Below are 26,755 nucleotides of genomic sequence, written 5' to 3' on the forward strand. Positions count from 1 at the left end.
CATAGGTGTGTGGGTTCATTTCTGGGTCTTCAATTCTATTCAATTGGTCTATCTGTCTGTCTCTGTACCAATACCATGCAGTTTTTATCACTATTGCTCTGTAATACTGCTTGAGTTCAGGGATAGTGATTCCCCCTGAAGTCCTTTTATTGTTGAGGATAGCTTTAGCTATCCTGGGTTTTTTGTTATTCCAGATGAATTTGCAAATTGTTCTGTCTAACTCTTTGAAGAATTGGATTGGTATTTTGATGGGGATTGCATTGAATCTGTAGATTGCTTTTGGTAAAATGGCCATTTTTACTATATTAATCCTGCCAATCCATGAGCATGGGAGATCTTTCCATCTTCTGAGGTCTTCTTCAATTTCTTTCCTCAGTGTCTTGAAGTTCTTATTGTACAGATCTTTTACTTGCTTGGTTAAAGTCACACCGAGGTACTTTATATTATTTGGGTCTATTATGAAGGGTGTCGTTTCCCTAATTTCTTTCTCGGCTTGTTTCTCTTTTGTATAGAGGAAGGCAACTGATTTATTTGAGTTAATTTTATACCCAGCCACTTTGCTGAAGTTGTTTATCAGCTTTAGTAGTTCTCTGGTGGAACTTTTGGGATCACTTAAATATACTATCATGTCATCTGCAAATAGTGATATTTTGACCTCTTCTTTTCCGATCTGTATCCCTTTGATCTCCTTTTGTTGTCTGATTGCTCTGGCTAGAACTTCAAGAACTATATTGAATAAGTAGGGAGAGAGTGGGCAGCCTTGTCTAGTCCCTGATTTTAGTGGGATTGCTTCAAGTTTCTCTCCATTTAGTTTAATGTTAGCAACTGGTTTGCTGTATATGGCTTTTACTATGTTTAGGTATGGGCCTTGAATTCCTATTCTTTCCAGGACTTTTATCATGAAGGGGTGTTGAATTTTGTCAAATGCTTTCTCAGCATCTAATGAAATGATCATGTGGTTCTGTTCTTTCAGTTTGTTTATATGATGGATCACGTTGATGGTTTTCCGTATATTAAACCATCCCTGCATGCCTGGGATGAAGCCTACTTGATCATGGTGGATGATTGTTTTGATGTGCTCTTGAATTCGGTTTGCCAGAATTTTATTGAGTATTTTTGCGTCGATATTCATAAGGGAAATTGGTCTGAAGTTCTCTTTCTTTGTTGTGTCTTTGTGTGGTTTAGGTATAAGAGTAATTGTGGCTTCGTAGAAGGAATTCGGTAGGGCTCCATCTGTTTCAATTTTGTGGAATAGTTTGGATAATATTGGTATGAGGTCTTCTATGAAGGTTTGATAGAATTCTGCACTAAACCCGTCTGGACCTGGGCTCTTTTTGGTTGGGAGACCTTTAATGACTGCTTCTATTTCCTTAGGAGTTATGGGGTTGTTTAACTGGTTTATCTGTTCCTGATTTAACCTCGATACCTGGTATCTGTCTAGGAAATTGTCCATTTCCTGAAGATTTTCAAATTTTGTTGAATATAGGTTTTTATAGTAAGATCTGATGATTTTTTGAATTTCCTCCGAATCTGTAGTTATGTCTCCCTTTTCATTTCTGATTTTGTTAATTTGGACACACTCTCTGTGTCCTCTCGTTAGTCTGGCTAAGGGTTTATCTATCTTGTTGATTTTCTCAAAGAACCAACTTTTGGTTCTGTTGATTCTTTTTTTAATAGGGTTATTTGTTTCCCTGCGGTCTAACTTCTTGAGTTCTTTGTATATTTTGGATATAAGGCCTCTATCTTTTGTGGGATTGGTAAAGATCTTTTCCCAATCTGTTGGTTGCCGTTTTGTCCTAACCACAGTGTCCTTTGCCTTACAGAAGCTTTGCAGTTTTATGAGATCCCATTTGTCGATTCTTGATCTTAGAGCATAAGCCATTGGTGTTTTGTTCAGGAAATTTTTTCCAGTGCCCATGTGTTCCAGATGCTTCCCTAGTTTTTCTTCTATTAGTTTGAGTGTGTCTGGTTTGATGTGGAGGTCCTTGATCCACTTGGACTTAAGCTTTGTACAGGGTGATAAGCATGGATCGATCTGCATTCTTCTACATGTTGCCCTCCAGTTGAACCAGCACCATTTGCTGAAAATGCTATCTTTTTTCCATTGGATGGTTTTGGCTCCTTTGTCAAAAATCAAGAGCCCATAGGTGTGTGGGTTCATTTCTGGGTCTTCAATTCTATTCAATTGGTCTATCTGTCTGTCTCTGTACCAATACCATGCAGTTTTTATCACTATTGCTCTGTAATACTGCTTGAGTTCAGGGATAGTGATTCCCCCTGAAGTCCTTTTATTGTTGAGGATAGCTTTAGCTATCCTGGGTTTTTTGTTATTCCAGATGAATTTGCAAATTGTTCTGTCTAACTCTTTGAAGAATTGGATTGGTATTTTGATGGGGATTGCATTGAATCTGTAGATTGCTTTTGGTAAAATGGCCATTTTTACTATATTAATCCTGCCAATCCATGAGCATGGGAGATCTTTCCATCTTCTGAGGTCTTCTTCAATTTCTTTCCTCAGTGTCTTGAAGTTCTTATTGTACAGATCTTTTACTTGCTTGGTTAAAGTCACACCGAGGTACTTTATATTATTTGGGTCTATTATGAAGGGTGTCGTTTCCCTAATTTCTTTCTCGGCTTGTTTCTCTTTTGTATAGAGGAAGGCAACTGATTTATTTGAGTTAATTTTATACCCAGCCACTTTGCTGAAGTTGTTTATCAGCTTTAGTAGTTCACTGGTGGAACTTTTGGGATCACTTAAATATACTATCATGTCATCTGCAAATAGTGATATTTTGACCTCTTCTTTTCCGATCTGTATCCCTTTGATCTCCTTTTGTTGTCTGATTGCTCTGGCTAGAACTTCAAGAACTATATTGAATAAGTAGGGAGAGAGTGGGCAGCCTTGTCTAGTCCCTGATTTTAGTGGGATTGCTTCAAGTTTCTCTCCATTTAGTTTAATGTTAGCAACTGGTTTGCTGTATATGGCTTTTACTATGTTTAGGTATGGGCCTTGAATTCCTATTCTTTCCAGGACTTTTATCATGAAGGGGTGTTGAATTTTGTCAAATGCTTTCTCAGCATCTAATAAAATGATCATGTGGTTCTGTTCTTTCAGTTTGTTTATATGATGGATCACGTTGATGGTTTTCCGTATATTAAACCATCCCTGCATGCCTGGGATGAAGCCTACTTGATCATGGTGGATGATTGTTTTGATGTGCTCTTGAATTCGGTTTGCCAGAATTTTATTGAGTATTTTTGCGTCGATATTCATAAGGGAAATTGGTCTGAAGTTCTCTTTCTTTGTTGTGTTTGGTGTGGTTTAGGTATAAGAGTAATTGTGGCTTTGTAGCAGGAATTAGGTAGGGCTCCATCTGTTTCAATTTTGTGGAATAGTTTGGATAATATTGGTATGAGGTCTTCTATGAAGGTTTGATAGAATTCTGCACTAAACCCGTCTGGACCTGGGCTCTTTTTGGTTGGGAGACCTTTAATGACTGCTTCTATTTCCTTAGGAGTTATGGGGTTGTTTAACTGGTTTATCTGTTCCTGATTTAACTTCGATACCTGGTATCTGTCTAGGAAATTGTCCATTTCCTGAAGATTTTCAAATTTTGTTGAATATAGGTTTTTATAGTAAGATCTGATGATTTTTTGAATTTCCTCCGAATCTGTAGTTATGTCTCCCTTTTCATTTCTGATTTTGTTAATTTGGACGCACTCTCTGTGTCCTCTCGTTAGTCTGGCTAAGGGTTTATCTATCTTGTTGATTTTCTCAAAGAACCAACTTTTGGTTCTGTTGATTCTTTCTATGGTCCTTTTTGTTTCTACTTCGTTGATTTCAGCTCTGAGCTTGATTATTTCCTGCCTTCTACTCCTCCTGGGTGTATTTGCTTCTTTTTGTTCTAGAGCTTTTAGGTGTGCTGTCAAGCTGCTGACATATGCTCTTTCCTGTTTCTTTCTGCAGGCACTCAGCGCTATGAGTTTTCCTCTTAGCACAGCTTTCATTGTGTCCCATAAGTTTGAGTATGTTGTATCTTCATTTTCATTAAATTCTAAAAAGTTTTTAATTTCTTTCTTTATTTCTTCCTAAATTTTTGATACATATGACCCATAACTCCTAGTGAAATAAAATTAGTAATTAAAATTCTCCCACCTGAAAAAAGTTCAAGGACAGATGGATTCTGCTAGACCTTCAAAGAATAAATAACGCCAATACTTTTCAATTTATTTTACAAAACAGAACCTGAAGGAATACTACCTACTTCTTTTTGCAATGCAGCTTTAACTACAGAGTAACCACAGGGTCTCAAAATAAAAGAAAATTATAGAAAAATAACCCTTATGTTAACCCTTATGAATATAGATACATAAATCTCAATAAAATACTTACAAGCCAAATATATCAAAAAGATTATTCACCACAATTAACTTGACTTCATCGTAGAGATGAAGGTATGATAAACTGTACATAAATTAATAAATGTAATTCCGAATAACAAAAGAACTGCTGGAAGTATCAACATCCTTGATTTCAAGTCATACTACAGAGCTATAACAATACAAATGGCAAGATATTAGCATAAAACTAGACACATGAATCAATAGAAAAAAATTGAAGTCTAGGACAGAATTTATTCCGTATACCATTAGACACTTAATCTTTGACAAAGAAACCAAATATATATGCTGGATAAAAGACAACATCTTCAACAAATGGTGCTGGACAAACTGGAGAGCTGCATGCAGATGAATGCAAACAGACCTAAATCTATCACCCTGCATAAAATTCAATTCCAAATGAATAAAGGATCTCACAAGAAGACCAGATAACCCAAATCTGATAGAAGAAAAAGAAGAGAATATAATAGAATATGTCGGCACAGGAAAGGACTTTCTAAATAGGCCCCTGATAGCTCAGACATGAAGACCAGTGGAAAGGTTCTGTTTGGAGAGGACACCAGTGTTTGAGCAAACCATCACCCTACAGAATGGGGGGAAAAACCTTTCCAGTTATACATCTAACAGATGATTAGTATCTAGAGTATACAAACAACAACAATAAAAAACCCTGTAAATCAAGGAATCATTTTTAAAAATTAAAAATAGAGTATAGAACTAAACAGAGATCTCAACATAAATAGATAAAAAACACTTAAAATTGTTTAACATGCCTAACCATGTAAATGCAAGTTGAAACTGCTTTGAGATTTCCTCGTACCACAACCAAATGGCCAACACTAATAAAGCAAGTGACAGCAGATACTGGCCAGGATACAGGGAAAGGGGAACACTGAATCATTGCTGCTGGGAGTGAAAACTGGTACAGCCACTATGAACATCAGTGTGGAGCAGAAAGCTGAAATTTGGTCTCCCACAAGATCCGGCTATATGACTTTGGGGCATATATCCATATGCTGTAACCTATCAGCCAAACAAACCATTTTCTCCCCTGGGTCTCTTTGGTCTGTACTTCATACAAAAGCAGATACCAAAGTAGGACAAATATCTTTTGCTATCTATCATCTGGTGAGGATTATATTAACAAGGAACATAAAAGTCATAGAAACCCTGAATATTCCAAAGTAAGTTGCTTTCAGCTAATGAACATTGATCATCAAAACCCAGACAAACCAGTCTACCCTAGAAATATCCTTCTACTTGTGAATATTTTATCAAATAGGACTCAACACAGAGATACAAAGGCAGGAGCCATAACATATGGCACACTCTAGCAACAACTAACTCTCCAGACGTGACTGACTTATAGCTCCTGTTTATTTTCATTTATGAGTTTTTAATACTGATGCTTGTATTTCGAGTTGGGATGGAATCAAGCCAGATATCCAGGTTTATAATGGAAGAAACTGCCCCAAAGTGGGTCATGAGCAATCTTGCCCATTAATCATCCGAAGTCCACTAGCTAAGCATGCTGGGTGCCAAGAAAGTCACGGGGCTTTGTCTCAAAGACAATGTGCTTTTCTAAATTTAATTCTCCTTGTGGAAGTTTAACATTTGAGCTCACTAATATCTTTCATTTGTTGGCAAAACAGGAGCAGGGCAGAATAATAGAGCCCTACCTAAGAAACATTTTTAATCATCAGATTCATCAGCATGTGTAGGTTGTGGTGCCCAACTCATTGACCTTCACGTAGTCATAGCCATCCTGGCTCTATTGTAGCAATGTCAAAGTCACACTGAGTGGAGTTCTGTGTTGAAGGTTTGCCCATCGTTCCATGTTACAGACATTGGTGTTACAACCGTCTTCCCAGACTAGAGTTAAAATTCCAAGCATTTCATCTCATCTCCTTGACATAGTCACTAAAGTAAGTAATGGGAGCTTTTCCTCTAAATCATGTCCAGACTGGAACCTACTCTCAGCACTGGAAGGACAGCACCTGGGTGGAACACAGCAACTGACTTGCTTAGCATTGGTGGAATTCCTTCACATCAGTGATAGAACTCTGATGATCTGGAAGGCCCCACGTAGAGACAGGGTCTGGATGGGACTGTTTGGGGATCGAGCAGGTACTCAGAGCGTCTGGATATTCTGGCTTTTCTGGTCATCTTTTCTAGACTTCTGCAACTATCTCTTGCTTGAATTTTAATTCACTCTTGGGGACCTCAAACCCTTTCTCATATAGAGTAGCAGAATGGTTTTCTTAGAGAATAAATCAAATATTGTTACTCATCTTCACAAATTTCTATAATGATCTCTCTGCCTTGAGGAGAGGACGGAGGGGAAACTGAAGTCACAATGAAAAGTAATTCATTAAAAAAATTCTTTGCTGCTTCATTTACTTATCGTTGCAAACATAACAAACTATCTCAAAGCTTAGTACTTAAAACGACAAAAGTTTACGATTTTCTATAACACTCTGGTAGGACTCAGCTGGCCAGCTCTTCTGCCCCATCTGGCTGAGCTTATCCACAGGACTGCCTTCAGTTATATGACTTCATTTGGTTGCAATCCCAGCTGGGGCTGGAATGTGCACCAAGACACTTATGTGCCAGCTGTAGTTGGAGTGTCTGCCTAGGCATTCCCTCTCCACAGGACCTCCTAGCATATCAAGGTCAAGTTCGAGTTTCCTATTTGGATCAAGTGAGCTGGAAGCTGAAGTATCAAACAGACAAAAAGGGAAGCTGCTATCACACATGCCATAACGTAATACGTACCTATCAAATCTTATTGATAAAATTACCTCACAAAGTAGGCCAGAAATGAAGCTAAAAGATCTTGAAGCCTCTCCTTCCTTTTCTATCTCTGCCCTCCCCACTCTCTCTCATTCCTCCCCATCCTCTCTTTCCTTCATTCTTCCTTTCTTTCTCCTTTCTGGCTTGAATGACATGAGCAGCTTTGCTCTGCCCCACACTCCCTATCATAATGCCATGCCTGAGGCAGAAGAATGTCTGGATGTAAACAAACTGAAAATGTTGCAGGACGAAGGCAAAGGCAGCAGAGGCCACATTTTACCATCTTTCAGTCTTGGCAGCCCAGCCCAGGTCAAGAGATGGAGCTGAGTAATCAGAAACTTAATAACTTTTGACCATGTGTGACACCAGTACAAAACTGAAGCCACAAGATATCAGAACTATGAGAAACAGCATGGGTTCTGGAGTCACCACCTGGAGCAGAGGAATTCAAGAGGGAGAATCTATCACAATACCTGCACTGGTCTTTGTGTGATGAAGAAATGAAACTCTTCCATCATTCCCCTTGATTATGGGAGGGGCAATAATGTACAGCAAAGGAAGGGATCTTTGGGCAACCATCTTTAGAATTGATTTCTGTATACTATAATCCTACAATTCAATTTGAAACCGATTTGCCTCTTGTTCTCTCTGTTCTAAATACACTGGGCATCTTAGTCATTTTAAAAGTTTCTGTTGAGATAGAATTCATTAATGACAACCCCCTACCCCCTGCACATAACCTTCTGTTCATAGAAATGATTTTCAGCTAGTTTCTTGACTAAATGCTAGATTTGCCAAACTCTAGAAATCATTTATAATCACATGATTTTTTTCCAAGGAAAGGAATATCATGGATAGTATCCAGTGGAAGCTTTAATGAGATTACCTTAACACACAGTAATCAAACATGAAGGAGACAGAGTTAAGAGAATCATGAGTGTAAGACTAGTCTAGAAGATAAAGCAATACCTGTTCTAAAGAACCAAGGACTAGAGATTTAGTTCAGGGAACAGGTACTTGTGTATCATGTACACAGCCTTGGGTTTTATCACCAACATTATACACACACACACACACACACACACACACACACACACACACACACACACACACCCCTGAAGATATCTGTTTTGATCATAATCATTCTCTTTCTCGGTCTTGTATGATTCTTGTCCTGGTTGAACCATGGGAAATTGTGGAGACTGAATGTCTTGTCAAATTGGGAAAGCCAGGGTCTCTGGGAATGGTGAACAGCCCTAGGACAACTAAACAATGATTGGAAGATGACTGATAATCTTCCCAAGCCAGGCTCAATGAGTTTTCCATTTTTTAGGGCCAACCCCAATTTTTACTGATGAGCATTTCCTGCCAAAGTCTGAACAAGAGCAAAGGGCCTGAGGCAGGAGAGTGTCCAGATGTGAGCAGAGAAAAGGTGTTAAGGAAGGGATGGAGACAGAGGTTTCAGAGGCCACATTATAGCATTATGGCTTTTTTAAAAAATCAAAATAAGATGATAAGGTGAAGCAAAGCTTTGAAGAACAAGACCATGTCTTTGTTAGAAACTCAGGTTCTTTTGTAGCATTGGGTGGGGAGCTATTAGGATGCATGGACTCTATTGCTGTACTACCCCATCTTTCTAGATCACAGTCTATGGGTAAGGCCCATGGGGATAAAGTCCTCCAGTTTCCATTGCCCACTCAAGGCTGAGAACTGATGGAGGGTACAGTTCAGGCACAATGCAGTTTGTTATGTGGAATAACCCCCTTTCACTTCTGACCTTCCTTTTCCCTGATGCTCGAAAGCCTCCAGATCCATACAGGTTTTTATCACATCCTCCAGTCCAGACTGGTCAGCATCTTCCTGGGAGCCTTCTGCAGCCAGGCTTTGGGAGCGATGCCCTTTACTTCTAAAAACATTCCTTTCCCTCTTCTATTAGAGAATTTACTATATTGTTTCCTAACTCTTTATTTCAAATACTAAAATAAGTGTCATCATTTTTAAATATTAAAAATCATTTTAAAAACAAAAATGTACTATTTTTCAGTACTCTGGAGTAATTAAAAATAAAAACTTCATCCTACCCAAAATGAGATAACAATAGATGCTATATGCTATAAATGAACACATTTCAATTGATTGTAAGCCACAATTTCAGTTCTTTGTTCAATCTGAATGAATCTTAATCAATGGCCTGTTTCCTTTTCTATAGTATCAAAATTAATAGTGTGTCTTATTATAATACCGAGCCTTTTGATATAAAGTACAGAAAGACACAAGGAAGAGGAAAACCTGGGAGAAGGATGGAGAGTGGATCCATGAGGAGACAGGAAGGAGTCTCATTTGGGCAGGATGGACACCTGAGAAGGTGGTATTTGAAGACAGAGAAGAAAGGGGAGTGGTGTGGCCATGGGCCATGAAGCAGTGTGGCAAGAGTTTTCCAGGTAAAGAAAGAGCAGGGGCAAAAGCCCAAGGCCAATGACAATACCCAGTGTCTTGTTGATCAACCTAGAACCACTCAAGACAGCCTCTAGGATAAGAAAAATAAGTGGACAGGGACGACACTGGTAAAAGCAGAAAAATGGGAACACGGAAGCAAAGTCCAGACTTATAATCCCCCTGGTGACTCCATGTTTCCAATTTGTTCTAGGACATTCACTGGACACACACACACACACACACACACACACACACACACACACACACACACACACACACACAGCAAAGCAAAAAACAACGGAAATAGAAGAGTCAAGATGAAGAGGATGAAATTATTGAGAGACAGAAAAGAGAACCAAGATTAAAACCAATGTTGGAGTAGAGGAGGAAGAATGGGTCATAGAAAAGGGACATCTCTGAAGAAGAAAAACAAGAGGCCTGAAAAGAAGCATGTTAAGGAAGAGTCACTTTTTGAGGAAGAGCCAAGCACCAGTCCTGTAGCAAAAGAAAGAAAAGACGACAATAAGGACAGATAGAGGGGAACCATAAATCTGTCATATGGACACATCATGCTTCAAGATGCAGCTGGTAGCATACCAGAAATATTCTAAAATAATCCTGGGAGCTTGACTCCAATGATTTTCTATAGACTTACAAGTCTTTTTTGTCTTGGTATCATCTAGTAGCCTTATAGTGCTTGACACACAAATCAAAATATTTTCTTGGTATTAAAAAAGTCAGTCTCTGATAAATACTCATAAATTGTTATATATTGAGACCTCTTGTTAATGTTCCATGTACCATATACTTTTAGGAAGTCATGATTGCAGAGTATTTCAAATCCATGCCCATGCTTTCCATAATATAACTTATGGAAATAGCAAAAGGCTGTGGTAGAGAAGTTCAAGTCTCTTTTAATTATTATTTTTTAATCCTTTTACAGTCTAGACTTTATCCCCCTTCTGGTCTACCCACCACTGACCCCCATCCCACCAGACCTCCCCACTCTCTGGGGCCTCAAGTCTCTAGAGGGTTAGGTGCATCTTCTCTGACTGAGTCCAGACCCGGCTGTCCTCTGCTGTATATGTGTTGGGGGCCTCATATCAGCTGGTGTATGTGGCCTGGTTGGTGGCTCAGTATCTGAGAGATCTCAGGGGTAAGTTAACAAAACATGTTACTATTTTTACAAACTAAGTTGCTGTATTCTGCATCTTTTCATAGCTCTTGGGGCTGCACTTGGACTAAATGCAGTCCTTTCTCTCAAGGATTTCTTAACTATCAAGGTAACTAGAAAACTAACTACCACGTAATACTGCAATGGTGGGGGGTCACAGAAATGTGGAATATGTTGACCATACAAGAAGGAAGCATCCATTAAGTTCAGTGAGACTCCGGTGAAGGTCTAGTTTAAACTTCATTCTCTTGGAGGACTCCTTTAGCAATTGGGATGAACTATTGTGGGAAGAAGAAAATGTATCCTATTGCTGTCAGATACTAGATCTGTTTAAATACAATCTCTGATTTCCAAAGTTATTTAGATTGCAGGTGATTCACAGGACATTTTAAAGAAAAAAAATAAGACAATAGCCCCCATATTGGCATGTTTTAGTTTGGGTTCTTGTTGAAACATGGTCAAAGGAATGACTGCTGAAGTAGAATAAGGTAGAAGAGACCAATTATTAGATAACATGTATTGATGTATTTAGTGATTTGCTTAAAGCACTGCTCGTACTGCCTACATGCCAAGCATGACTTAGCTTGTTACCTGGAACAGGATGACCTGAGGAAACTGCTGAAATAATGGGCTGTTGCCCTTAACAACCTGCAGACTGCCAAGAAGGCTTCTGTAAACCCTCACTTGCTTGTCTGCCCTGCCTTATGGTTTCAAAGTGGGAAATGAAAGACTGCAATCTGGACCCTATACTGAGGCTTTAAGGAACCATCTTGGCTTTGGTCCACCAGTGCTATTTCTTCTCTTCCTCCATTGGTGCCCGTGTACTTATTCCAGAAAGATTCTGCAGCACTGTGGGGAAATACCATGACCAAAAGCAACACGGGAAGGAAGGGGTTAGAAGCCTAGAGGCAGGAGCTGATGCAGAGGAACTCAAACTGAATAGGAACCAAAGAGGGGTACTGATTACTGGCTTGCCTCCCATAGCTTGCTCAATCTGTTTTCTTATAGAACCCAATCACAAGTCTACAGTGGCACCAGCCAGAATAGTTTGAGCCCTCCCACATCAGCCACTAGTTGCAAACATGCTCTTCAGGCTTGCCAACCACTGGATCTTATGGAAACATTTTTCAATGATGGCTCATTCAATCCTCTAGATGGCTACAGCTTGTGTCAAGTTCTCATAAAATTAGTTATTTTCAAAGCAATAATGGAATTTAGGGATTTATCGTAATAGTCTCTACCCATCTGCCTTTTTTGTTTTCTCTTAGTTCAAGACATCACCGCCTAACAGCTCTAGACATCACAACCTCTCCAAGTCCAAACAAGAGTAAGAGTTCCTTCTCAAAGACCGAGAAACATCATATCTTCACTCCTAACATCAGCCGTTGATCCCTAAATCGGGTTTAATGTTATAAGAACTTCATGAAGTGAGAGTTGAGGGTGGTAGTTCCTCTGAAAGGAGAGGTTACAGTGAAAAGAAACAGCAGTGGGTGCCCATGTTGAAGCAAGAAGAAAACCAAAGAGGCCAAGTAAACTTTCCTGTAACATGAATCCAACTGATAATCATATGGCAAACTTGATGTGGTGAATTTGAGTGGCCCCCATCTCTATCCTTACACGACTGATGTGACCTTAGCTGTTGTGTCCTTCTTGCACTTCTCACATCTCCCTTCCCTCCCACATGAATGTGAAAAACCACATGCTTGTAACACCTCCAGCTCAAATGAAGTCCCAGCTCCCAGTGCAATGGTATTTCAATGGAGTCTTAAAGAGATAGTTCCATATAGATGATGCTATGTGGATGGGGTCATTAATAAAGAATTGGTACTCTTGTTCTTATAAAAAAAACAGACACCAAAGCTTCATCTCTGTCATGTGAGAACAAATCCAGAAGATACCCAGTGCCATCTTCACATGGCAAGAGGAACTTTCTGTAGATCACAGCCATGTGGACACTTGATCTTTGCAAAACTGTGTAAAGTCTACGTTTTAGACATTTTAGCCTACATGCATTTCCAGACAATTTCCAAGGAAACAAGAAAACTCAATTCTATGTCGTCCCAGTTGAAGACATTTTTGAGACCTGTTCTATCTAATACAGAAGCCACTAAACAGTTGTGGCTTTTCAGTACTTCAAATATAGCTGAACCAGCTCTTAAAGACATCAAACAGAAAAAAAATCATCATATTTTTTCATTGGATTTTGAAAAATTAATTTTTAATATTTTGTGTTGAATATTGTATATTAGTAAGGACTCAACACATGCTCCCCTGGCTGTCTTCCTTTAAATTGAATGTTGCGGCATGGGCATGTACATGGTGGCAACACTTTGGTCCTTGTCCTGTCTTGATTAGGCCTGGGTTGAACCAAGTTCCCATCTTCTGTGAGATGTAGACCATAAGGACTCAGAATTCACCTTCTTTGTTCTACTCTGACCCTGCTGATCCTCCCCCCTTCCCCGTTCCTCTTTCTCTGTAACCGAACAGTCTCCAGCAGGAAGGGACCAGTGGATGCCTATGCAGAATCCCAGTGCCTACTTTCCTGACAACATTCACCACACTCAGCTTTCCTTACTAAGGGACACAAAGCACGCCTGCCTTACCCGGTAACTAGAGAACAGAAACTGAAGCCTAGTTTTTATGGACGCCTGAGATTTATCTTTAGTTACGGTATCTGTTCTCCCAGAGAAATTGAGCCCTCTTGTGACTGCCTGCAGCTAGCAGACCCAACCTTTCCTGCTAGGTTCCGGCCCATCAAATTTGGAAATGAGGTGATCCATCAGCTGCCTCTCCCAGGAGCGCTGCAGGTTGGGAGCACCAGGCAGGAGGCCTGCCCCATCTGCGTACTTTGGCAAAGTCACCTGGGAATCTCAGGGAGATAGCTACAGGGCTCCGCCCCCGGGTGTCCTGCGTTGGTGCGTTTAGATTGCTGTGGTTTCTTTCATGTGAAATCCGAAAGAGGTTTGGCTTCGGTTGAGACAGCTGGACCAGGGACAGCTAACTACCAAGCACTTACAGACTGAAGGCTTTTCACCAGAAAGGTGGCCGGCAGGGAAAATCCTCAGGGGAGAGAAAAGATTTGGGCCTTGAGAGTGCACCAGAAGGTACTCATCCTGGCCTGGAGGGCTGCAGCAAACCTCTGACAGACTCAATTCTCCAGAGGCCTCGGGGAGTCTCTGGGGCAAGCCTATAAGAAGTTAACTTTGCTTTTAAATTAAGGGGAAAAAACAAACAAGCAGTAAACATATAGGGAAAACCAAATCCAAACGCGATGTTTTCATAGCCATGTATACAAATTTATACACAAAATTTCAAGGATATATGGGGAATGGCTCCTTGGTGTGTATGAAGTGTGAGAGCCCGTGGTTCTAATCTGTTCCATCCAGTGGAGAGGGGGCGAGACCAGATGGTCAGGTTACTCTTTGGCTGGTCAGCAGCTATCAGGTCCTGCAGTAGAGCGGGGAGGCACATTGGGAGGATGTTGCAGAGATCCGCCTCTTGGAGCCTCTGAGCACTGCAGCCTCTGAGCTCAGTAGCTGCCTTTGACCAGGAGAGCTTTTGATCAAAGGCAGGCAGGCCCCCGGTTTGTCCCTGTGCCTTAAAGTGAAAGACTGGATTTTCTCTTCTAGTTAGAATACCTTCCACCCCACCTCCTTCCCCTAGATTTCAAGAAGGGGGGAAGCAGAACAAAACCTAACCTCGGATCATCTGATCCTGAGCCTCCACCCCCACCCTGCCTACCAGCGCCCTTCTAGTCCCTCTGTGCTTTCTAGAGAGAGCAGAAGCCATTGTCTGGTTTGAAAGCCTTACTTGGAGCCCAGAGTGCTTAAAAAAATAACAATCCAAGCACCACCAGCATCTCGTGCGCCCCTGGCACTGGAATTCTTACCTGGAGCTGAATGGCACTTGGGACAGTTTCCTTGAGGTGAGGACACTGAGCTGGTGGTTTGGGGGGTGAGGGAGGAAAGAAGTGATATTTGATCTCTCTCTCTCTCTCTCTCTCTCCTATCTCTCTCTCCAATACTTTGAGGTTTCTACTGGCTCAGGTCCTCCTACCCCAGGGCAGAGCAAGGACTGAAGAGACCTGAGGACCAAGTGCTAAGAGGGCTCACTCACTATTCTCCCAGGTCTATTAGTTTAGCAACTCTTCCTGGGACACAAAGGATTGTAGAGAAGCTAACAGCACAGTACTAGGAACCAATGTCTTTCCTAGGCTCAGGGCTTCATTAGCTTAGTGTAAAGGCATCAAGACCACAGGCAGGTGTGTGTGTGTGTGAGTGTGTGTGTGTGTGTGTGTGTGTGCTTGTGTGTGTGTGTGTTTGTGTGTGTGTGTTTGTGTGTGTATAGTACCTATATACATATAGTAATATATTGTATATACAGTAATACATTACTGTACACACACATTATATATATGTATATATATATATGTATATGTATATGCTAGAGTACATGTATCCCTCTCCCTAAATATCACAGGGGACTGCTCAGAATAAGGTGCAGCTTCTAACTGAAGGATATTGCATTCCAATGCAGCCTCTCCTAGCTTTATGAGGTTTCTAGGTGATTTTTACAGACAACAGCCTCTGGGTTCTAAGCAATGCATACTTAGTGCATGCTCCTATAATACAGTCCTCAGAGTGCTTTATAGAAGTGGCTCAGTTTATGTCCCCACTTAAAGTCATAGATATGGGGCAGTGTGTGCGTACCAGTAGCATTTCCTTGTTAAGGTTTGCTGACAGCCTGAGAGGTAAAGCCATTCTTCCCAAATGTCTTTACTACCAGAAATACTCATGAGCAACCTATGTTTTCTGAGGCTGCCATTCCTGTCACCTTCTGAAAAGTGTAGTCTTCCTCCTTTCTGCCTTTGTTGTTGTTGTTATTAGAACAGCCTGCAATCCTTTCACAAATGCAGTCATAGTAAAGTTCCTAAATATGAAGTACCTGAGAAGGGGAGTGGATTATTCAGGACGCCCCAGATGCTGGGCTTGAACGGTTTCTACCTGGGCACAAAAGGCTCTCATCTCATCTCTGACCTTAGCCTTTCTCCTAAATGCCACTATTGACCCTCGCCTAGCTTTAAGGTAATATGAAAATAATTTCAGGTAGACAAAAGAGTAATTAAAATGACCAAGTTCCCTAGAGACTGGCACCTCCTAAAAGAGATTTTAAGCACTTAAATTATCTCACAGGGCAGGTAATAAATTATTTTAAATGAATCTCAGATTGTCTGACCTTATTTACTCACAGTGTGGTCGTTTCTTAGAAAGACATCTTAAAGGATAAAAACACCAAACTCCTGAAACTCTTGTTTTAAAGTTTATTAAAGCTTCCCTGGCTCCTAAGAACAAGTTAAACTGTGCTCTAGGGCCTAAGACCTTACACACTGGCTATGGTGGTACACGAAGCCCCGTGTAATTACCTGAAACCGAGCCAGAACTCTTATGCAGTGATTGCTCGTTACAAGGTGGAGATTGTTTCTCTGCTCTACTTCGTCACTAGGGTTTGCCTGCTCTTGTCTCTTCAACCCTCCATGGTAAAGCCATCTGCTCGGCTTCATACATGGCACTTCTTTGGGGCTCATTAGAAATATGGCCAATGAAAGAGACATTATTCTGCTTGTTTCTTTCACTGATTGCTCTCGTTGTAGAAACAGCTTCTGTAGAAATAAATGTAGGAGGGACTGAAGAAATAATAGGATAAAGGCAATCACACCAAGTCCAGGCAGGCTGAGTGCATCAGAACCCAATCCCAATTTCCAGATCCTTTCTAAGTACCACGGCATTTGACAGCATATGCCCAAAATATTCTGGTGAAAACTTATATTTCAGTCTTTTTTTTTTTTGGTTCTTTTTTTTTGGAGCTGGGGACCGAACCCAGGGCCTTGCGCTTCCTAGGTAAGCGCTCTACCACTGAGCTAAATCCCCAGCCCATATTTCAGTCTTTATCTCCAATTGCATTCTATTCTAGAAAGGATTTGAGGTCTGTAATGATTGATGTAATGAGATATTTGTTCTGTAATGAGCGAAACAAAAGAAAGGCATGGATACCACCGTTTCTGGCTTAGTAAGTGTGTGAGTCTAATTTACTGTAGTTGAATTTCCTGCTTCTAAGATTCATGATGTATCTCTCTCTCCACTTGGCTGGCCTGGGATTGGTGTTGTACCGTGGTATCATTTTTATTCTTCACTGTAAGGTGGATAGAAACCTCAATACCCACATTTCAGCTGGAACAAAGCCCAGTCTTTTCTTTGTGAAGCACATGGGCATGATTTTCTAATAAGCAATGTTTCCTGATTTCCAGACTTTTGTCTTGGTTCTGTGTAAGTTGGCTATAGAGAGGCATCCAAGTGAAAAGTTTAATTTTATTTGGAACATGTTTTGTAGATGCCGTTGTATGTGTGAACATAATTTTTCAGAGAAACAATAGAGAAGGCATACAGTACACAAAGCACCATATTTTCACATGTGTTCTTACTTTCTCCTACCTAAGCTGGCAGTTCTAACTTCCACCACTTGTATGATAATACTATCATCAATTAATATGATTAGTCACAAACACTAATGCAATTGGCAAGTATATGAATAGAGTAAGTCCATCAAAGGACTTTTAAGTCCTACTAGAAATCATTACCCTGCTGTGTTTTAGTCAAACCTGGCATTCAGTATTGGCCATCAGTAGTCATGATGAAAACCAAACCATCATCATTACACAAGTGCACACATTTGCGCCATTTCTCCTACCTCTTTTGCACTCCAGGTATAAGAAATGGATTGAGTTTATTCTGGAAACCTTGGTTATTATCTTTATTTAGGTGTTTAGATGTTTTGATTGCATGAATGTTTGATCACCATGTATGTGACATGGAGGCCAGAAAATGGCATCCTGTTCCTTGGGACTGGAGTCACAGATGTTTGTCAGTTGCCATGTAGGTGCTGACAGTTGAACTGGATCCTCTAGAAGAGCAGCCAACACTCTTAACGACTGAGCCATCTTCCCAGCTCCATTTGTCAATACCTCAAAGTATGATTTATTGCTAAATTTTCTTTCATCACTTTTCTGTTTTCTGTGAAGACTATATCTTCTTCAAGATGATTGGACAGCTGTTAAATTAAATACAGATGCAAGTTGCAGATTTATTCCAAAGAAGAGTCATTGGTGATAAGCTGAATGACTTAATAGATAATACATGTAAACTCTGTTTACGATTAAGCATCATGTGCACCTGAGTACACACACACACACACACACACACACACACACACACACACACAGAGAGAGAGAGAGAGAGAGAGAGAGAGAGAGAGAGAGCATTGATGGTTCTTTGTTACTCCAAAGAAGAAAAAATTAAAACTGCTTCTCTCATTTTTTTTCCCTTTCAACTTGCTCAAATACTCTTTGGTGTCATTTCTATTAGGAATGCAAAGAACAGAAAGAAATAATTATCAAAGGACCACCATTGTACAAATCATGGTGAATAGTTAAAATCATTGGTCAAGACTATTTCCAATCTACTGTTCTTATGATAACAGACCATCATGAACAAACTTAGTTGATCTTTCATTAATTCATAAGGTTTGATATCTGCCGTAATGCAGCATGAAAGGAACCACTGTAATGTTCTACAGGCAATCGTTCTGCTTTTCCAATGCTCTTCATTTATCTCACTATATCCAATGCCAGTGGTTGGGACTCAGCTAAAAGTTTGTGGATGGCTTCAATCTGTATTTGATTTTGAATATTTTAAAATTCAGTGGCTTAACTGACCTAGCTAGACATCCTTTACATCAGTGGTTCTCAACCTGTGGGTTAGACCCACTTTTAAGGTCAAATAGCCCTTTCACAGGGGTCGCCTGACACAAACAGAAAACCCAGATATTTACATTATGATTCATAACAATAGCAAAATTGTATAATTGGGGGGTGATCACAGCAAGAATAACCATATTAAAGGGTCACAGCATTTGAAAGGTGGAGAAACACTGCCTTAAATGTTACAGCAATTTTTTTAAACAAGAAAAATTACATCCTGCAGAAGGTTACAAATGTAAGTGTTATATCCCAATTGGAAATCTACCTTCTCTTTCCTTATTAAAGTAGGAAGAGGAGAATGTTAGAGAGTGAGAGAGAGACAGACAAAGACACACACAAAGGATGAATGTCTTCTTGCTTTATAAGTTTTACAGGATCTCAGGAAAAATAAGTGTTACATAATCATTGTTAACAGAAGATATATGTTTTATACATGTGAAAAATTGAAATCATATTAGTCACAGTTTGCCTCCATTTTGTGTATATAATCACATACACAAGATTGTTGTAATTTTGATAAAATTCAAAAATGTAGACATATACCAAAAGATACAGTGCTGTAGTATTAATTCAAGCATTACTATACAATTTGAGTTACTACTGATAGAATTTTTGATATGAGGAATCTTTTGAACAATTAGACGCAAAGAATTATATTGACAGTTTGAGACAAATACTGTGTCAGAATATATCTATTCTTAAATCATCGCTCTATACATGTTAAAATGTGAATTATTGATAATTTAGGTTTCAACTTGTTTACCATTTAATAAAGATTTGTAATGATGGTCATAATAAGCTGTTTTAGAGTCAAAATGTTATATAAAGAGAAATGATTATGATCCCTGTAAATTTAAAACACGTGATTTTTTTCTATTTTAATTCTAACGGGCTATGTGACTTTGAGAAGCTCATTGAATTTTTCAATGTCCAACCTTGAGGTAGGTATAACAATAATCTCGATTTTCCTTTGCTTCTAAAGTCATGGAGAGATTCAAACTGACATCACAGGTAAAATGCTTTGCAGTTTGTCCTTTAATGTGACATTGGCTATGACATATGTTTAAGGAGATTATTATTTATTGACCGATGCAATATTCTCTAATAAAAGAAATATTTGGACATCCTACAGTTAATGAGGGCACCATCTCTATTCCCCATAAAGGTTCACTCTGATTTATTAGAGCAAGAATTAAAAAACAAACAAACAAAAAAATCAGCGAACTACCAAATTGCAAACACAGGAATTATCTAGTGATGTTTGCCTTTCTGCTCCACTCGAAGCTTTAGAGTAATACCAGTATGTTTTCATTACATAACTATAGGTCTTCGTTTACACCATAGTTCTAAAATGTCTGTCCTATGCGACTCCACATAACCCAGTATGCTCACAAGCTTCAGGTTTATTTGCAATCCTCTTAACATAGTGATCATAGCTTACTGCATGGGGCTAGCTCAGGCCACATGCACTCAGAGAGTGGATCTCACAGGCCACTGGGTTCAAAAGGATATGCGGCATTGTCTGGCTCCCCTTTTGAGGAGGTATCATTTTAACTTTATACTCAGCAGCTCTTGAGCGAGTGTAGAAGACGCCTCTGAAAGCCTGAAACTGTTGCCATAGCATTTCCCTTCTCTCTTCCTGCCTACCTTCCTTCTCCAAAGCACGAACAAGCTGAAACAAATCTATTGGCTTGTTTCAGGAGCAGGATTTCAGGGCTCTGGTGGTGTTATAGCTACACTACACACTGACTGTACCTGGTGGGAGGGTTTAGTAAGTCCGAGGGTGGCATTAAGTTTCCTAGAACAGAGTCATCTTTGCAGATATCATTGCAGAACAGAATACAGACCCAGGGAGGAATTTCCTCCCCCACACCACCCCAATCCTATTGGCCTTCTCCACAAGCCAAATTACAAATCCTGCAACACAACCTCGTTGTTTCCAGAACTCTCAGCGTGGACAGCTCCCGCATCCTGGGTGCCTCCTCTGCAGTGTGCGGCAAGGGAGCTGTAGCGCCTGGTGAAGCACGAGACAATCCCGCGCGCTCGCTCCTCCCTGTCCGCCCCCTCCCTTAGCTCACTCTACCGGCCACTTTGAGGGATTTCCTCCCGGGGCGGCCTTTGCAGCAGAAACACATCTGCCTGGTTCCCGGCAACAGCATGGATCTACGAGGAAGAGCCCTTCTCGGTGGAGACAGACTTCGGATTCTCCTAATGTTCTTCCGTGAGTAGCGTCTGGGGACCAGGGGTACAGAATGTACTCTGCAGAGAATCTGACACATTGAATAAAGCCAGGTGATCTTACTCTGGTTTACTAGGTTTAAAACTGGTCTTTATGCTTGGTGTTATTGTGGTTATTTGGGGCTGGTGGGTGTTATAACCCATCCGTGTCAGAGAACTCCCAGAGAGTCACACACCTGTATAGCATCACCCAGACAGAGCGCTAGACAGACTGAACTCATGGCCGTGGTGCACAGCACTGCCAAGAAAGATTTAGCTTTAACCACGCTCCCTCAACCCCCAGGGCGTGTGTGTGTGTGTGTGTGTGTGTGTGTGTGTGTGTGTGTGTGTGTGTTGTGCAAAAGTCCAGTCGTAAGGATTTAATTTTATTTTAGATTCTGTTTTCATTATAAATAATCACCGGCAGTAGAAATGAGTTTGGTAGCGCTGGACAAGAGAAATGGCTTGTGGAGCACACAGCTTCGAGCAGGGAACTTTGTCGCTCCAAAGCCTGCAGAGATCCGGCTTCGGTGTCCTAAAGCAGAGGGCTAGCTGAGCTGGAAAGCGATGGGATTGCTTTGCTTGTTCCGCAGATGCAATGGCCCAAACCGTGGCAGAACAAGAAGTGGAAAATCTTTCGGGCCTTTCCACGAACCCGGAGAAAGACATATTTGTGGTGCGGGAAAATGGGACGACGTGTCTCATGGCAGAGTTTGCAGCCAAATTTATTGTACCTTATGATGTGTGGGCCAGCAATTATGTGGATGTAAGGAACCTTTTTCCTCCCCAGCTTGCTCCTAGGGCGGAAGGGCTGAAGGGCACCCTCCCTCCAGGCCCTGCCAAGACCTCAGTTGCCCGCCTCTTCCCCCCAAACCCCTGCAGGCTGTTCCCGAATGCTGCATGGGGGTTCCGGCTTGCAACGCCTTCTGCTCGCCCTGCCTGCTTTAAAAGTAAACCCCCTCTCTGCTCCCGTCCTGGAGGGGTGTGCACGTAAGAATCTACCCGCATGTTCCTGGACCCCGGAGCGCGCGGGCACAGGAGCGCCCAAACCTGCAAGCTAGAGTTTGGACGCGCATCCCTTCCCGGTCCGCGTCAGGACCCGGCGCGCTGAGGGGGCGCGGGGCGTGTGTGTTCCCAGCTGATCACAGAGCAGGCTGAGATCTCCTTGACCCGGGGAGCTGAGGTGAAGGGCCGCTGTGGTCACAACGAGTCGGAGCTGCAGGTGTTCTGGGTAGATCGCGCCTACACACTCAAAATGCTCTTTGTAAAGGTAATTCGGTGCGGGAGCGCAGAGGGATGAAGTCCGCATGGGTGTGCGCGGCAGTGGCCTCTGGGGTTGCCCATCTCAAAGCAATTAGAGGGGTTCACAGGAGCCTCCCCATCTTGACAGGAAAGTCACAACACTTCCAAAGGACTAGAGGCGACTTGGAAGCTGAGCAAGGTGCAGTTTGTCTATGATTCCTCAGAGAAGACCCACTTTAAAGATGCTGTGAGTGGTGAGTAGTCCAGAGGGGTCACAGGAGCAAGAGTAAGCCAGAAACAGCCATCCGAAACATCCATCTGGTCTCTGGGTCTTGGAAGCAACTCTGGGAATTTTGTTCTGAGGATAGGCAAGCAGGGGTCTGCTTGCTCTCCAGGGTCAAAGAGGTGGGAGAACCTCTGTGTGTCCTCAGGAAAGCCTTCAGACTCAACCTGAAACATGACATTGCTCTGGAAGGGGCACCAATGGTTTTTGCTCTTATTCTTTTTCTGCACCACAGATTGACTTGCTCTCATGTGTTAAACAAATCCGCAGAAATCAAGAGGATCCTGTGACAGGGTTGGGTGGTCTGCAGGATCGTTCTCTGCACAGGGGTATAGCTCTGCTCTTTTAATTGCAACCACCTCAGAGCAGGGTTTGTATCTTAGTTTGTTAGCTTCCCCTGCCCATTCTCACTCTAGACTTCTAAAAACATCCCAGAGAGAACACCCAAGACACCCATTACTGAAATAACAGCGTGTCTATCTCTGAGCACTATCAAAAAGACCAGGGGTCCAGTTGAATGTATTTTTTAAGACAAAAACAAAATTCACTGCGTCACTTGGAAGGCCTTCCATCGCTTAGGCTGATTCTAAAAGAACAGCAAAGGAGAAAAATGGGCTGGGAACTGTGGGGACGTGGGTCAGGGTGTCACTATTGTGTCTTCAGAACCTCTGATGGTGGCCTTAGTCAAAAGGTCTTGTTTTCAGGCATCGCACTTCTTCCATAATGGAATTCCAAACTAATATCTAATGAGAGGCTCAGGGAAAATGGGGGACTTGGACCTATCTTTTCTTTGGCGCTCCAGCCCCATAATTGCAGCACCAATAGGAGGCATAGGTTCTGAGCTAAGCAGAGAGCTCCCTAAACCAGGAGCTCACAGTGAGTGCGAGTCTACCTAACTGCTGCCTTGCTTCTCCCGCAGCTGGGAAGCATACCGCCAACTCTCACCACCTCTCTGCCTTGGTGACCCCAGCTGGGATGTCCTATGAGTGCCAGGCTCAGCAGACCATTTCTCTGGCCTCCAGTGATCCTCAGAAGACTGTCACCATGATCCTGTCTGCAGTGCACATTCAGCCCTTTGATATCATCTCTGACTTTGTCTTCAGTGAAGGTAGGTTAGGCTGGTGCTGGGAAAGAGAGAGGGGGCTGATTTTAAAGAGGGCTGAGAAGAGGGGCTTACTGGGCTCACAGGACGGTGGTGCCTGCGTTTCTTCTAGGCTGCGGTGGCAATTTTCACAAGCTGTTATAAGGTTTCTGAAATACCACCCCTGCCCATCTCCTTGCTTCTTTACTCTCTTACTCACTCTTATGGGAGAAAATACTTAAAGGCAATTTGATATTCTGTTTATTTCCCATAGGCAGATTCCAATTGCTTTATTCTCACTTTCCACGGGGTTAGGAATTACCAAGTGAATGCAATGAATTGTTTAAATGTTCATAATATTGGAGGATCGTCATCAGACTCACCTATCATTCTCCAAGCTGTTCCTCTTTTACCTCAAGAAAGCTTGCTCTCAACCTATAACCAAGAGTGTAAGTCCATCACCCCTGAATAATTACTCCCAAAGCATTTGAGAACTCAGAAGGTACATTTTCCCTGAAAAAAAGAAAGGTTAGATTCTTTTGTGCAGCTCCTCCTTCTCATCGTCCTCCACCTCCTCTTCTCTTTCTTCTCTGTCCCCCTCTCACTCCCACACACTCTCGGCCTCTTTCTTTCCTTCTATCTTTCTGTGGTGCTCTTGGATGGAATTTTCCGTCCACCATCTTAATGCCTGCCCATTGTGTTATATTCTGGGTCACAGATCAGTTAATCACTTTGGCACTGGTTATTTTTCCTCTTGGTTTTATTAACTTCTAAACCGTACTAGATCAACACAGATGTCCAGGTAGCTGACTAAATAGATGTGCTGATACTCAGTTGACAGAGTCTTATGTATGTGCATATTTTAGAAGTGGAAACTAAGCTCGAGGAGACAGAATCCCAGAGTTTTAAATATCCACTTATTTATTTTTTTAAATATTCACTGTATAATAATACTACATAAAAACAGTATACATAATTTATATCATATAATTATATAATATATATGTATATAGCATACTATATATGTGTATATAGTATATAGTACTATATAAAATACCAAATATTTATAAAATACTTACTATATATAGTAAATATTTATAAAATGTAGCACTGTCATTCCTGCACCAAAAATATTACATGTAATATGAAATATTATGGGTGTTGACGTTATGAGAATACTGGACCACGTACTATCCTTCTGTAGGGATGTTACCACAGGCACATTTGAGTTTGAATGGGAGCCTTAAGTTGTGGCCACTGCTTTTTGTCTACTGGTCAGTTGTTACTCGTTTATTTCCTGGGACTTCTGGTGTTTCGATTGTTAATTGTGCTTCCTCACCATTAATCCACCCAAACCCATTCTGGGTTATCTCTATGTTGTTTATACTCATTATGGAGAAATCACATACACTGTATGTTTAAATTTGTGTATGAAGAACAAACAACTACTGAATAAAGAACAGAGTTACTTCATTAAAAAATCAGTGAATTTCACTACAGAGTTAGTTACCTGTTTTCTTTGAAAACAATTTGTATCCATTTCAAGGTTGTAGATGGGGAAGATTACTCAGCACACATAGAGACTGTAAACATGCCTAAGTTCTTAAATACAGACAGAATAGGACCAGGTAAATTGCAATATCACCCAGGCGTTTCAGGCTAGAAATTGCGATGTCCTCAGCTATGTGCTGCCCTAGGCTCAGGCTTCAGTGCTCCAAAGAGTAGGCAAGACTTATTCAGATCCACTCACTAGATCTTGTGCCTTTGTGTGCAAGGTGTTCTTTTGTTCCTGGTTCCTCCATGTTTTTAGCATCTGCCCACCACTGTCCTGGAAGAGATTGTTGTATTCATTACATGGAATTGGAAAGATTCCTTTTGGGCTGCCTATTCAGGTTCCAGCACTGGGACTTCCAGGGGCTTCCAGTGTGTTTGTGTGTCTGTGTGGGTGTGAGTGGACTGTGCCTGTCAGAGAGGAGGATGTCTGGTTGTATATCTACACAAACACTATGCTTGTTGTATGCACTTCCGTGTGTGTGTGTGTGTGTGTGTGTGTGTGTGTGTTCATATTTATGTGTATGTATGTTTGAAAATGGCCAGGTGCTTGTGGTGAAAAGTCCATTGCTTGTGTCAGGAGGTTTTACCTGACATCCTTTACAGCTTAGCTTAGCCTGATGTTTGAGGTAAGCAAAGAAGGATTAGTAAAATGGGTAAATGGACAGTTCCTGGGGCTAAGTGCAGCCAGACGATAGTTGACATCTTTATCACATATGTTCCTTTCAATGCATTGGATTTAGCTACAGAACTGATCCTAATTGCAGTGTTCAGAGGAATTTTGAATGGTGGTGAACACAGCTGTGATATTAATAAACACACAGTCTGCCTCTGTAGCCCTGAGGTGGGGCCCCAGATGCCAAGCTCTGTGTGATGTTGTTTTGATTTGTACAGAATCCTATAGAGGGCTTGAAGGGTTAGAGGCTGAGACATACAACAAGCTTTGGTGGGTGGAAAATTGAATGGCGTTGTAGGAGATGGACAGTCAGCCCCTCATAGTACACAGCACCATCCAGACAAAGAGTCATAATGTGAAGACCGCCATCCATCTGGAAGGTAGAGGACGGTTAGGGACTTCCTGGAAGAAAGAGGGTCGTGAATCTAGTGACTGGTCAGCAGTGTAGGAGCAGACCCTGAACAGCAGTGTAAGCCATATGAGGGGATATAGGCAAATGGTTTATTTGAAACAGAAAAATTCTCATGAATGTCTAGACTAAAGCCAACCTTTCCTGCTATTTAAATCAGTGAGACCAGTTTTCATCTGTTTTGGGTAGTAGATGACACAATGTGAGATGTACTGATAACATAGAATAGAAAGTGATATCAGAAATATTGGTAATGCATTAGAAATGATGATGGTCAAAACAAGTTTTGACAGATAAATCTTTTTTATATTTCAGAAAATTTAGAATATCACATTAAACACTTTCTGGACTTATTTAAATGTTGCCAAAGTCCTGCCATTTAAGCAGTTCTCAGGTTATTTTCTGAAAATACTGGAGCTCATTGTAGCTTAGTTATATATTTAATGATGCTTATATTTTAATTATAATTTATGGACCATTCATTTAATATGATTACTCAGATTACTCAACTATTAACAAATGTACCATTATCTTCTAAAAAGGGAATGATCATGCGTTCATTGAAATAATTTGTTTCTGTAGGTCTGAAGAAATCACAACTGTTATATGCCTTAGCAAAAAAAATTAATAGTAAGCAACTAAAAACAAGAATGAGTGGAGTTTTGAGGTGCCTCTGTGT

General features: G+C 41.1%; 1 protein-coding gene across 1 annotated transcript in view; it reads left to right on the forward strand.

Annotated features, from left to right (window-relative positions):
• The first annotated feature begins 20,476 nt into the window (after positions 1 to 20,476).
• The window catches only part of Lamp5 (lysosomal-associated membrane protein family, member 5), a 12,503-nt gene continuing 6,224 nt past the window's right edge, over positions 20,477 to 26,755 (forward strand). Inside the window, exons 1-5 of the mRNA NM_001014183.2 lie at positions 20,477 to 20,838; positions 21,428 to 21,600; positions 21,973 to 22,104; positions 22,225 to 22,330; positions 23,279 to 23,467. Coding sequence (NP_001014205.1) covers positions 20,775 to 20,838; positions 21,428 to 21,600; positions 21,973 to 22,104; positions 22,225 to 22,330; positions 23,279 to 23,467 — 664 coding nt within the window. The 5' untranslated portion in view covers positions 20,477 to 20,774. The remainder of the gene's footprint in view (positions 20,839 to 21,427; positions 21,601 to 21,972; positions 22,105 to 22,224; positions 22,331 to 23,278; positions 23,468 to 26,755) is intronic.

Source organism: Rattus norvegicus, chromosome 3, assembly GCF_036323735.1.
Source record: "Rattus norvegicus strain BN/NHsdMcwi chromosome 3, GRCr8, whole genome shotgun sequence".
NCBI classification, from domain to species: domain Eukaryota; kingdom Metazoa; phylum Chordata; class Mammalia; order Rodentia; family Muridae; genus Rattus; species Rattus norvegicus.